The 14,061-nt window shown below is 45.5% G+C and overlaps 1 protein-coding gene across 1 annotated transcript in view; it reads left to right on the forward strand.

The window, feature by feature from the left end:
- The window catches only part of LOC146796560 (cytochrome P450 3A21-like), a 200,704-nt gene that overhangs the window by 135,685 nt on the left and 50,958 nt on the right, over nucleotides 1-14,061 (forward strand). The window contains exon 10 of the mRNA XM_085629196.1: nucleotides 8,129-8,289. Coding sequence (XP_085485322.1) covers nucleotides 8,129-8,289 — 161 coding nt within the window. The remainder of the gene's footprint in view (nucleotides 1-8,128; nucleotides 8,290-14,061) is intronic.

Raw genomic sequence — 14,061 nt, forward strand, 5'->3', positions numbered from 1 at the left:
GTGCTGGTGGACTGCTGCTGATTCTGGAGGCAGCAGACAGCACAGGGCCACAGACACATGGCGTGGAGGACCCAAGGCCACTGTCTCAGAGGCCATCCAATAGCTCAGCAGACAGGGTCCCTGACTTGAGATGCACAGAGTTAGTGGCCCCGTATGCACTGGGGCACATGAAGTGCTGAGCGGGTCCTCATCGATCTCCAATTGGTGTATGTTGCCATGGATATGGGTGTGTTCTGCTTACTGCAGTCTGTCCAGCACATCTCTCCCACACTTGGCACTGTGTACTTTCCCATACATGGGTCTGTTGCCTCCTTCACACATGCCTGGTTCTCACCTCTCCCCACATTCTGCTTTTGTGTAGCTGGGGTGCCATGACGTTGATGGCTCATGGTCAAGGCTAGCCCAGGTTACCATGGTAAGTTGTGCTGTCGTGTCTGGTGGGTAGGCATGTTGTTTGGCATGTTGCATGTGAATTTGTGACATATGCATTGCCAGAGTTGAGAGTTGCATGGTTGTGGAGTTGAGGTGTGTGGGGTGTTCATTTGGTAGTTGCCAACGGGCTGTGCATTTCCATTGGTGCCATCCTAAAAAAGCTGGTTGATGTAGGACTGTCGGAAGTTATAGGTCTTTTTTATGCACACTGCCTAGGTAGTTGGCGATGACGTTGGTGGCGATTCAACGGTGTTGGGATGTTACTTGCACATTGATGGGAGACGTGTGCTTTCTGTTGGGGTACTTTTGTGCTGTGTTGGCAGGGGGCACAAGTGGGACATGTGTGCTGTTGATTGCCCACAACACGTGAGTGCACCCAGCTATGGCGTATGGTCCTTGCTTGGTCTCCAGCGGTTCCAGCGCATTGTGGGGGGACGTATGGGTACTGGGGTACCAGGCTGATGATGGCATTCCGGGCAGTTGTGAGGGACTCGGATGTGGCAGGCTGTGAGACTCCTCCAACTCTGGCGGGTGCTGGTTGGGAGGTACCAGTGGCCAACAGGTGCAGCACAGCCAGCAGCTTTGTCCGAGGTGGGATGTTGGTTGTCCGCTGTGTTGGTGCCGTCAACATGTTGGGCGATGATTGTCAGGATGCGTGGATGGTTGTCCTTTTGAGCCTGTAGTATGCAATTTCATTGTCGGGTGTTGGGTCTGTGAGGCTGGTGCGTTTCCTGGGGGTCCGCTGTCTTTGGCCGCGCTGCCTCTGTGGTGGTCTGAGGGGGGCTGGGTCCGGGGGGGAGGGGTGGCTGTCCTGGGTGTGGTGGCGGGGGTGTTGTGTCCTTGTTGGGGCTCCAAGCTGCATGATCAGTGGCTCCATGGCGTCTGTTGGTCTTCAGGTGTGGCTGTGATCTGGGCTCCCTTTTCTGTCGCCGATTGTCGTCCGACTTTGCACCAGGTCGTAGCAGGTGTTAGTTTCCTGCTGCTATCGCGCCTTATCGCATGTTTTGTGATCTTACCGCCAATGTGGCTGGTTGTAGAGAATGTTGAGCTGTGGTGTTGTCGCGGCTTTTTGCTCGGGAACGCCTACTCTTCATCTCATTAGCGATAGTTGCCGGGGTCATCCGTGGCGATGTTTTTTGAGTACGCTATCGCAGGAAAACTGGTGGTATAGGCAGTTTGCACCGGCTTGTGAATGGGGCGATGGATTTATCGCGACTTTGGCTGCGCTAAAGTGCCGTTAACTTGGCAATAGCTCCTTGAGAATATGCCCCCAGGTGTGGTCAATTGGCGAAAGTGGGGGCTGCTTCTTGTCAGTAGGAATTTACATAGTAAGTAAGTAACCATCTTATAGAGCGCATGTATGCCAGAGAATCATAGTGCTAATGGTTCCAAAATTGAGACATATTCTTGCCTTAGTATGACTAAAAAACAGCCAGGTTTTAAGCTGCTTTCTGAAAGAAGATAGATTAGATTGTGATCAAAGTTACAATGGCATAGAATTCCAAAGCGTGCCAGCTAGGAAGGAGAAACCTCTCCTTGCCGCGCCAGACCTCAAATTCCTTCCAGGGACATACCATTCAAAGATCTTCTTAAAGTAGTCTGGGCCACTACTGTGCACAGCTTTATGAACTATGCACAAGGCCTTACATTTAATTCTGAAATTTACCAGCAGCCAATGCAGGTCCCTAATTCCTTTGGTGAATGAAGCAACTGGGTACCCAGTATAGCGCATTACAATAATCTATGCCCGACCATCACTATCTTCTGCATTTCAGAAGGGATAAAAGGAAATACTTTCCGGAGTACCCTCAGAAGGTAAAAACAGGACGGGGTAGCCTGGTTGACCTGACCTGAAAACATCAATTGTTTATCAATTAGAACTCCAAGGTTTTTCGCTTTCTGCACAGGGCAAGGAAGCGGTCCAAGGTTACCCGACCACTAGGACCAGTTTCAAAAAGAGATATAAGCACCAAAGATAATCAGCTCTATCTTATCTGAATTCAATTGAAAACGATTTTCCTGCATCAAGGTGGACGATAAGGATGAGCCGTGTGGCACCCCAAATGGAAGTGAGAAATGCTCAGAAGATAAGCCACCAAAAGAAACCGTTAGTTCTCTCCCTAAAAGGACTAGCCTAAGGATGGTAGGGGCTGTGCCCCTTATCCCGATACTCTCCAGCCTACTGATGAGTACGGTATGATTCACCATATCGAAAGCAGCTGCGAGATCGAGTAAAATTAGAGCAGCACTACCTCCCTGATCTACCTGATTGCGAATCTCTTCCGTCGCTATCAGTAGTGCTGATTCTGTACAGTGTTGGGATCTAAAGCCCTGTTGGAAGGCATCCAAAACACTGTTGCATTCAGAAAAGATCGAGTTTCTCACTAAGCACAATCTCCAGAATTTTTTGCAGGCCGACGGAGCATGGATATGGGTCGATAAATTTTTTCCTCATTTGGGTCCAATGATGTTTTTTTCAGTAATTGGCGAATTATAGTTTTTTTCCAAGCTGTAGGACATATTCTAGAAACCAGTACTTTATTTAGAAGAACAATCAGCTGGCTGGAAATTGTGCTTGATACCATGTGCAGTACATAAAGCGGACAAGGGTCCAATGGAGACCCTGATTTCATTGTCTCCAAAAGATTAGTTACTCTATCCTCTTTCAAAATGACAAAACTATCTAAAATGCTTCTATTGGCTTCCATAGTTTTGTTGACAGCTACCATCACTACGGGAATGTTCTCTACACTATCTATTTGATCCGTCCCATGTCTAGAGGAGAATTCCTTACATACATCATAGACCTTAGCTTGAAACCAACTTAGAGCAAAAAACTTGTGATGGAATAATAGTCTGAGTTTTGTTACATTTTAAAAGCAAATTAATCATTTTAATTCACTCCATAAACCTTGGCTGCACTTTTTTTTTCTGCAAAATACTTGGATTTCCCTACCACTATCAAAGGTTTGTACTCCTCAATTATTGATTTATATTTCTCTCTTTTGACCTCCTGATATTCCTTCCTCCACCTATTCTCCTGGGCTCTGCATTTTTGTTTCAATTTTTTAAACCAAACGAAAACCAGGGTGCGAGGTATTAAATGGCTGACGGTGACTGGTTGTGGCCAAGGAGGTGAAAAGTGGTGCTTCCTCTACAGCACAGGTGGACTGAGACAGTTTGGGCAGATTGCCCAGGCGAGCACTGGTAAGCAGTAAAGAAGGGTGTTTCTTCCCCACCCCCCAAATTCACCCACAACCCACACAGTGACCATAAACTAACTTAAGTAGTAGGGAAAAGGTTTGCAACCCATACTGTCGCCACTAATGTGACCCACTGTTAGGACCAATAAACATTTCACGTGCCAACAGCTAGAACCAGCGGGTTATCAGGCAACAACCACATAGAGTAAACAACCTGTGGTTGGAACAATGGTTAAACCCAAGAGCACAAGGCAAACTGTGGTAGTGAAATCACTGATGTCTTAGTCCAGTGGCAAAGGAGGACTAGTAGCAGAAGCAGAGAAACAGGGTAGCATCATCTGAACCAACAGACAGCCTGGATAGTATATTAAGAGCAGTGCATGAATCGCGAACTGTCCTTGAATTCAAAATCAGCACAGTAGCCATAGATAAATGATTTTTAAAGTCCAACTAAAGGAATTTGGGCTGACAGACATTGCTGTACGAAGTCTGAAATTTCTGAAATTGGCTGAAATAGGTCAGAGTTACATGAAAAAGTGCATGTTACTTAGTCTTTCAGGCAGAAAATACAGAAGGAAGAGCTTGCAGAAGTGCCAGTGGAATAGTTGGGCTCCAAGAGCATAGAGAGGGTTGGAACAAAGCTGCTTACCTGGAAAAAAAGCTGCCAATGGTGGTTGTGCCTTAGGGTTTCTCTAAATTCTTTGTGATTGAGAGGGTTCATAAAGCACTGGTCCTGTTGCTTGCTTCAGGTGCACCCTCACACACCCATCCATCTATTGCAAAGCTCCTGAACTATCATGACCAGGATATTATCCTACAGAATACCTACCCATGCTGCACACGGCTCCTTCAAAGTGGACAATTCTACTGTTTCTCTATTTCCAGATTACCTGGCAGCAGTGCAAGCACAAAGGCGGTATTTCATTGATGTGAAAATGAAGCTCTGCAGAGTGCAAATTTGCTACATGCTGTTAATCTAGGTGTTAAAGGTGATACATGAAGGCTGTGCCCTCTTCTTCAGACAGGTCAGCCAACTCAAACTGGCTAGAAGAGAAGAATATCTCATCTACAAAAGGATAGACTGGCAACAAACTCAATAAGACATGCATCAAAGGCAGTAGGAGGTCACGAGAAATTGATGCCCAATCGTGGCATAATGTGTAGTAGCTGTGGCAGCGGAAGATGCTCTGCCCTCTGATTAGTTGAGTCAGTTGCATTATCTAGAATCATGACAGTAGGATAACTATGACAAACCAACTGGACTGAACAGAGGGAACTGAGGGTAATTCTTTACCTCAGACTATGTAATATATCAACAAACCAACACACTAGAATGTAAAGCCTGACAACAATCAAAAGCTATGCTTAGGAGTTTGGAGGGGTGCAGGAGGGGCATAGGATCCACCGGGACAATGAATTGCCTTGGGGCATTGATCAATGCTACCAAGGACATATGGCACAGTGGCAACATGAACCAGCCAACAGGCTGAATATGACAGGCAAGATTGACATGGGGAACAGATGTACGATAGTGTTCCATTTATAGAGTCAAATTATGGAGATCATGGGCCAACCACCCACAGGGTTAAAGACACCCTGGAAAGAATTCTTGAATAAGGATCTAAGGGCCAGATTTAGATCTTGGTGGACGAGTTACTTTAGCACAGTGGTGACATATATACCGCCCGCCAAAATATAAATCCAATTATATCCTATGGGATTTATATTGCGGTGGATGGGATTTCTACCACACTTGTGATGGAGTAACCCGTCTTCCAAGATCTAAATCAAGCCATAATAATGATGTTTGGGACAAAATAGTGGTGTACGTGGCTTTTTTTTTTTTTTCTTTTTTTTTACAGGCACAGTGGATTCATACTGGTTCAATCCCATAGGGATTGCATTACATCCTTCAGCATTCAATCTATATTCTGAACAGTTTCAGGTGACTTCCCCAGATGTCGTTACCCAGTGCAGACCTCCAGACGTCGGGATGCCCTGTCATACATAAGTAATGTACTGAGATAGTTCTAGAGGTTAGTGGAGATACCCCAGAAACTGAGATGCAGGATTAATACTACATTGGGGAGCAAATGGGAGGAGTCCAAGAGCGGCTTTGTTAGCGCACACTGGTACTGGAAAATGCAGAATAACAATGGACTGGAAGTCAGCGAGGTCCATTCGGTCAGGGTGCGAAGAGTGGCTGAGAGAAGAATTCAGTACTCTGTAGCCATAAGAACGGCGCCCCATGCTGGACTAGAGGCTCGAAGTCGCATTGGAGGCTGGGATGAGAGCTGCCCCATGAATGAGGTCACTTTCCTAATGTGCTGTCAGAAGCAGTGAACTTGAGGGGGACCTGACATTAGCTTCTATTTCATGTTCTCACCACTCATGCCCACCCCTATCACACTGTTACACCAGAGTAGATGATGATGATGATGGAGAAGTACATGCCAATGTGACGAATTTAAGTATAAATGTACAACTTAAAAGTAGCTGGAAATACTGAGGAAAGAAGTCTGTTATGCGAGGTTTTGTCACTGAAAAATAAGTTGTAAAAATATTAAAAAGAATATGTGATGCGTTGTTAACATGGAGCTATGCAAAACATGCCACAACATAACATTGGCTATAGAGATAAACACAACATAATACACCCCTACATGACATAGCATAAAATAATGCACCTTAACATGATATATTATAGCATAGCATAGCACAACATAATACAGCACTCCATAAAATAACACAGCAGAGCACAGCATGACATAACAAAGCACAACCTAATATATCATAGCATAGCACAGGCCTGATACATTATAACATACAGTAGCATATCAAAGTATGATGGTACATAACACAAGGTGCCATGACATAACAGATCATTGCACAGCTTGAAACAAAATCACAACAATACATAACATAAAGCACAGCATGAGGTAACATAACAAATGAGGTAACATAATAGACCTTAACATAACACAGGTTAGCATAGCACAACACACCCTCACATAGCACAGCATGACCAAACTTCATGGACCGTATCAATTCATTTCAATTCACGAATTTTATTTGGCAAGTAAAAACTGCCATAAAAGTACATACAATTAAAAAGCAATTCAAGCAATATAATTCATGTAACAATATAATCCTTTAAGATATCATCACATAACAATCATAAACCCTGGACAGAATCGAACACAATACATTTCCTTAAATAAATAGCTTTTAAAATTAAAAGGGCAACACTAAAACACACAAATTGATCGTTTAGTGCAAGCAGAAATATCAGTGCATCTTTGTTGTTTTTTTATTCTGCATAGTAAAAAGGAGTTTCCAATATTGGTATCGCAGCGCCTTATAAAACCTACAGAATAAAATAAAGTGCTGTGTGCTTTGCTTACTCCTTCCATCACAGGTACCAGGGGTTTTGTCAGGGGTACAGGCATTCATCTCTGTAAATGCAACCAAATGGTGCACCGTAACACTTTAAAATCTAGTTAGGACATACCTGTGTTGGTTGTTTTTAACACACATCAAATACTCCTGACACCCCTCCCTTTCCTTCAAGGACATATACATAGCAAACGTTGTTTTCTTTGTTTCTACACGAAGTCTAGCTTCAGACCTATGCAGACAAAAAGTGGCCTTAATGTGACTCCTGGTTAATTCTAATACCTGGGCTGGCTCCTCCCCTACTGCCAAATTAAACATATTCTGAAACGTGGAAACTGTATAGGGCAGTTTGGTAAAGCTAGTTTCTTCTTTCATCCAGGTGGAGAGTCAAAGCAGCAATGGTTTCAATAAAAGAACACCCTCCAGATAAAACAACCTCACCTCTTTATGCACAATCGAGGTGGTGCTGAGGCAGACAAATAGAGCAGCTAGGGACCTTATCATATCAGAGCATATCGCTGCATGACACAACATATCACACCACACCATAACACAGAACAATACAGTATAGCAAAAAGGTAACACACCTTATTATAGTGCCTCACACCATAACACAACATAACTCTTCACAACATAACAAAACAGCATAGGTCAGCATGACACAACATAACATACTCTAAAACAACAAAGTACAGCACAGCACACAACACACCTTAACAGACCATACATAACATGATGTATCATAACACATACTAACATAATACAGCATAGCACAGCATGACACAACATATCACACACCAACATAGCAAAGCATAGCACTTCACGATACAGCATAACACACCCTTGTATACCATAGAACAGTATTGCAACACATTATAACATAGCTGTACCCAACAAATCACAACAAACACTGGAATAGCCCAGCATGACCAAACATAACACCTTAGCATAACATAGCATAACATAACAAAGACAGCATATAATACCATAGCACAGTGCAGCACAGAACAACATAACACATCTTAACACAACAAAACATAGCACATTAATTATTTCACTCTATGTATCTCACTTTGCTGTTGATCTTCTTTCCACAGCACTTACTGATAGTGAAATTCTGGCCCAATCCATGATCTTCATATTGGCTGGCTATGAGACCACGAGCACCGCCCTTGCGTTCCTTTCCTACAACCTGGCGACCCATCCTGACGTTCAGCTGAAACTGCAACGGGAGATAGATACTCTCCTACCAAACAAGGTGATCCAAAGTTACCTGCCAAAGGAGGATGCTAAGGGGACTACTTTGAGGGACATGAGAGAAGGGCGATAGGATATCTCCTGGTGTTTGGAGGATGTTCTATTCCCATCCACCTTTAATTTGTGGCCTGAGTAGTATTTTTTGTTTTAAAATTTGCATAGGCAACTTTAGCCACTAAAATGTAAACAAATTGTCATGCAGGGCTTGGTGCCATTGGTACTTTTCTGGGTGTAGAGTAGGTGTCACTTGCCTGATCCTCCTTCAGTCTCATGAAATATAGTTGAAGAAGGACTATGACAGTTAACAGCCACCCTGGTGCCCTGACCACAATTGTGTAAATTACTCAGGGCAGCAGTTAGCTGTCATAACAGGTTAAAAAATTATAAAAATTCAATTTTCCTGCCCTTGGGCAATCCAAGAAGAGGGGCCATACATCAAGGGACAGTAAATATATGGGGAAATTCCTCTCCGCGTGTCCTTGTTTTAAACTGTGGTGGTAGCAGAAATAATCTTCTTGGCCCATGGTTGGATGAATGTGGTATTAGAGGAAGATAAAATCCTTCCTACTTTTGTGCAGGACTGCCCTTGGTCAAGGTGGGTGTTCAAAAGAATCCTTCTAGACCTCTGCTTGAGTTAAAAAAATAAATCAGGACATGTCCATCTCTTGGGTGGTTCAGAAGGAGCATTGGGGCAGAAACCATCCTCCTGGCACTTTGGTAAGTTCGGGGATCGGTGGTGGAAAGCAGAGCATATTGCAGATGCCTCAATGAAAAAAAATCGTTTAAGATTGAGAACTGTCTTCCTTGCTCTTGGGGAAAGCTGGGTTGGTAGATGTAGGTGCTGACTAACCCTATTCAAACAATGACCTTGACATTTCCTAGAAATGTCCCCGATTTTTTTATATAGATTTAAATTTTTGAAGTCCATAGGTAATGTGTCCTTAATGCCCAGAGAGCTATGCAATGTCTCAAAACCTCTGAATTCGTTTGTATCAAATCAAAAAGAACCCAGAGGGCAGCAGCCTCTGTCCTCATGTAAAATATGTTCTTAATCTGTCCAAAACTTTTACTTCTACTGCCTCAGCCGAAACTTACATATAGGAATCAAAATGGGAAACTAATATATTGCGGATCATACACCCTATGTTTTTTTCCCACTTTACCAAATCTGGTTGTAACTTTTCCTGTGTCGACTAAGAGAACTGCATCTTTTTATCACTTTATTTCACAATAATCAAGTGGAGAAAAACCAAGGATGAAAACAAAAATGGATCTTATGGATTCAATTATAAATGATCATTAGGGTTTAACTGATATAACCTAAAACAGAAGGACTTAGAAATGGCTGAATTAAGGTTTCCACAACACCTTAACCCTGTACTTTATCTTTTGCCCTTGACCACATTTATGCCATCACAGTAACCTCAGAAATGAAAATGATTACCTTAGCACTTTCCATTACTCCTTACAGAAATTTGACGTAAGTGCAGATGTTAGGAAATGTAGTTTTATTTTGCAAACAACAGTGTCTAAAATGTTACTTTAATGTGGACTTTGGATATTTGAGTGTTTTAGTCTATTTTGCCATGTGTGCATGAGTGCCCATGAATATGCAAAACAGAACACAACCTCCCAAATATCGAGGTGATGAAATAGTTACAGCTCTACCAAAATTGTACGTACATTTAAAAACAAATCAGGGAAACTGTGTTTCAGTTAAACAACCTTTTAAATGTAAAAATCTGTAAATGGTATGGTATGGTTCTTGGTAACTCTTGGCCAAAAACAGTAATGATGCCAATAGTCCAAGTAAATGTAAGTATAGCACCCCTGAACAAGCGGACAGTGTTGCAACACTGAATGAATGCTTGTCAGTAGTCCATGTGGCTTATTTATTTGACACACTTTAAGAAGATAACATTGTCATTTTCATGGAAACAGATAATTTGTTCAAGAATGTGTACAAATTCAACAACAGTTTGGTGCTTTCATCAAAATATGTTATATGCAATGATGCTATATGTATATGCAATATCTTACATGAAACAAAAACATACACAGCTTATATTCATCATTAGTATCATTAGTTCAGCTCAAGTCTCTAAACTCACATTGGAAAAAAGTAGCCAGTACAAACCAAATACCAGCAAAATCATGTCAAGTAACACCAAGAGAAAAAAACTCAGGGATATATTCACAAGAACGTGTGATAACTACCGCAAGAGTAGCGTAACGCAACTTTCAATATCGCAGCCCATCGCGGGAAAATAAACCCGTGTCAATGTGGAATTCACAACAAGGTGGTACCATGAGATGGCAATCAGATAACGCAGACAATGTCAGCGACAAAATCAATGCCATGCCACAAAAATGCGATACGCGAACGCAAAAAAACATGCGATGAGGCCAACCGATTTACAAAAAGTAGCGAAAACCAGCCACAGGCCTGCAAATCCCACGCGTCTGGCAGCACTATGCACTATAAAAACCACAGAAAAAATACACTAAATACAATCCAAAGTGTGTAGCAACATGGATGCACCCTGACACAGCACAGGGGCCAACCCGAACCCCACAAACCCCACAGACTACCAGCAAGGAACAACAAGCTACAAGGCCAAGGAGAAGAGGCAGTGGAAGACGGGGTGCAGATCGCAGGAAAACATGACCAGCGTACGGAGGTGACAGAACACTACCAGCAACTGACCCACAAGCAGACCACCTGGATTGCAGGCGGAGTGCCGAGGAGGCCAATCCAGGAGGCCAATAGGCGCTGGCATTACGTGACTACTAAAACCAGGCACAAACCCACTGCCAACAGGAAGGCAGCAACGGCGACAGGAGGTGGCAGTCCAGCACCAGCAGAGGAGATGAAGGAAACCCAGGCCACAGTCATCAGTGTGGAGACGGTGCAAGGAGTAGGGATTACGGACACAGCTCGAGAGGACCTGACACAACATCAACAGGGAGTGCAATGAACAGGGACTGGGGGGACGGGGGGAGTGGGCACAATGGCATACATGCACAACGAGGTGTACCACACTGCACACCCACAATCACCCAGGTCCATGGCCCAGATCCCCTTGGCACACTGCAGTACACACACATAGCACAAACAGCACACCCACATTGACGACAATGAGGAACAACGCGCATAGCCGACACTGCAGAACAGAGGACACAACTGGCTCCGCACATGCACAGAAACATGCCTACTACATCTGACGGAGCCGGAAACTGTGAAATGGAAATGTACGTGTACGAACTCACATCCGTCATGTAGACCAAATTTACACTGTCCCGCAGAAGAATCCTGCACCCCCAAACAGTCACAATGTACATTGCCATACAGTCTGCATGCAAACCATGCACAATGCCCCAATTATATGTCAACACAAAGTCAATACGCCCCTCCCCTTCACATCGCAGAGGGGCACGCAACACATTCAGCAGAGCACAGAATACAACACATCAGTGATGCCGGAGAGGACCACCACACAGTCGACACCTGGATATCCCACGCAACCCCCATTAGGACCCGGACAGCCAAGCTACTCAGAGGAGAACACCGAGCCTGCAACAGACCACACAGCAGGAAGCACCCGCAAGCACAGCTGGCTCGCGACACTTCACCCACCCACACATCGCACCCCAATACCATGTTCCTGCATGCCAAAATGAGGTGGCCCAACAGGTGTGGGTGGGGGCCGAACCCATGGAATGCGAGCCAGGACACATACGTAGGTGTCCATCACCCTTCAGGGGCCACCAACACCCCACTAAAAAGACCCACACTGCCATAGAGACATATGCAGATGCACATTCACAGTACACAACCACATCCAGGGGCGCTCAAATAGAAGTCACATACCCATGTTGGCTCAGCGTACAATGCCCTGGACACTCCCCTTATGAATTGAGTGGGTGACGACAGAGCTACATGTCCAAGCAACAACCCGCTGCCTGCGGTGACACGTCTGCATCCGATGTACACAGCACAATGTAATGTCGTAGGGCCCTCATGCATACAACAAGACCACAGGGACACACGCAGATATCATGTTGAACTGGCTACGGTCACATGCGCCCGGCCCCTTTATTGGCAGGGCCACATGTACAGTGACACCTGTGTTAGATGTGTGTGGGGTGAATGTAAGCCAGCCCGCACGGAATGCTTGGTGCTGGCAACAACTTGAACATTGGACACCAGTGCAACGGAAACAGAAAACACACGCATAACAGAGTCAACTGCACAGCAACATGGAGGAAGCTGGAGTAAGGACAGAGGTCACCCGAAATTCAGTCAGGAAGTTCCGTGAGTTGCAGTGCACTGAGGTAGGTGCACTAGAGATGAGCGTGTTCAAGTTAAGGTAATGCTAGGATTGTGTCCCTTCGTGTCAGTCCTGATGCAGATGGAGTGGGGTGTGTTACATCTGCATCAACTTCCTCATCAACGTCCCAGGTCTCCCACACTGTCTGAGGTGACAGTTGCGTGCGCAGGCCACAGCGCAATACCCAGTAATGGTTCCAGGTGTGTGGCTCGACTACCACCTCCAGTCTGCATTCCTGCCTTGGGGATGTTACCTCCTGCCGTCCCATTGTCTGTGCCATCTCCCGTCCGCACACTTGACACATCTTCCTCATCATAGTCCCAGCTCTTCCCCACTGCATGAGGTGACATTGCTGCCCAACATCTCCACAGCACAAATGTCAATCAGTAATGGACAATGGCTTGCGGTGCACTGAGTCACTGGCACCTGGAGTGCTGAGCAGGGTATCAGGCCGATTATGGCATCCACGACAGGTCTGAGCAACTCCGTAAGTCTGTCAGGACCACTGTGTCGACTATGGCAGATGGCTGTTGGAGGTGGTCCTGGGGGTGGTGGTGTGTACCTCCTGCGGTGATGCCACGTCCAGGCCAGTCAGGACTCGATTTGGTGTGTGAGCCCTGCTGGGACGCTCTTGGGCCCGGAGGCTACGTACAGCGCAGGGACACAGAGAAATGGCGTTTATGACCCCAGGCCAATGCTTCAGGGGCCATCCAATTTCTCAGAAGAAGGGGTCCCGGATCAGACTAGTACAGAGTTAGTGGCCCCGGATGCACAGCGGCCGGCACAGGCACCCAGCCACGGGACGGTGACTTGCGGTGCAGTCAGATGGGCCATGCGACCTGAACGGGTCACCATCAATGTCCAAGGTGCATGTTGTGGAGGGTATCGGGGGACAGTGGAAAGTTTGATTTGATCTGGAAGCAGCAAATGGAGGAGTGGAATGCGACCAATTACGTATCAGCTACATGAGGATAAAAACTGCCCCCTGGTCCATAGTCTCAGATGCCACCAAAGTTAGACCAGAGAGTGTCCATGATTGTCGGGGAACAGACTGAGAGGGGATGCAGTCTGCGATGATGCCGGTACGCTGATATGAACTCAGCCAATGCAAAATGAAGAGTCTGTGACCTACTGGACCGCAGTGTAGGCCCGAGGCTGTGGTCAGCATGGGCCATTCACCGAGTGTTGCTGGCATAGGTTGGATGGCCCCACTGGCCTGCGTAGTTCAGGTTCAGTGGCACCACGTGTTTGCTCACCTCCGTGACTGTGACCCGGCTTTCTTCCAGACTGAGCCGCATCTTCCTCTTACTCCTCTCTGTGCGACCACTGGTGTGGACACTGCCATTCGTGATTTGCACCAAGATGCTGGATGTGGGACCTACTGGTCCACAGGATAGTCCTGGTCCCTCATCCAAGTGTCGCAGGCTGGCGTTGAACAGGGC

This window comes from Triturus cristatus, chromosome 10 (genome assembly GCF_964204655.1).
Source record: "Triturus cristatus chromosome 10, aTriCri1.1, whole genome shotgun sequence".
In the NCBI taxonomy this organism is placed as follows: Eukaryota; Metazoa; Chordata; class Amphibia; order Caudata; family Salamandridae; genus Triturus; species Triturus cristatus.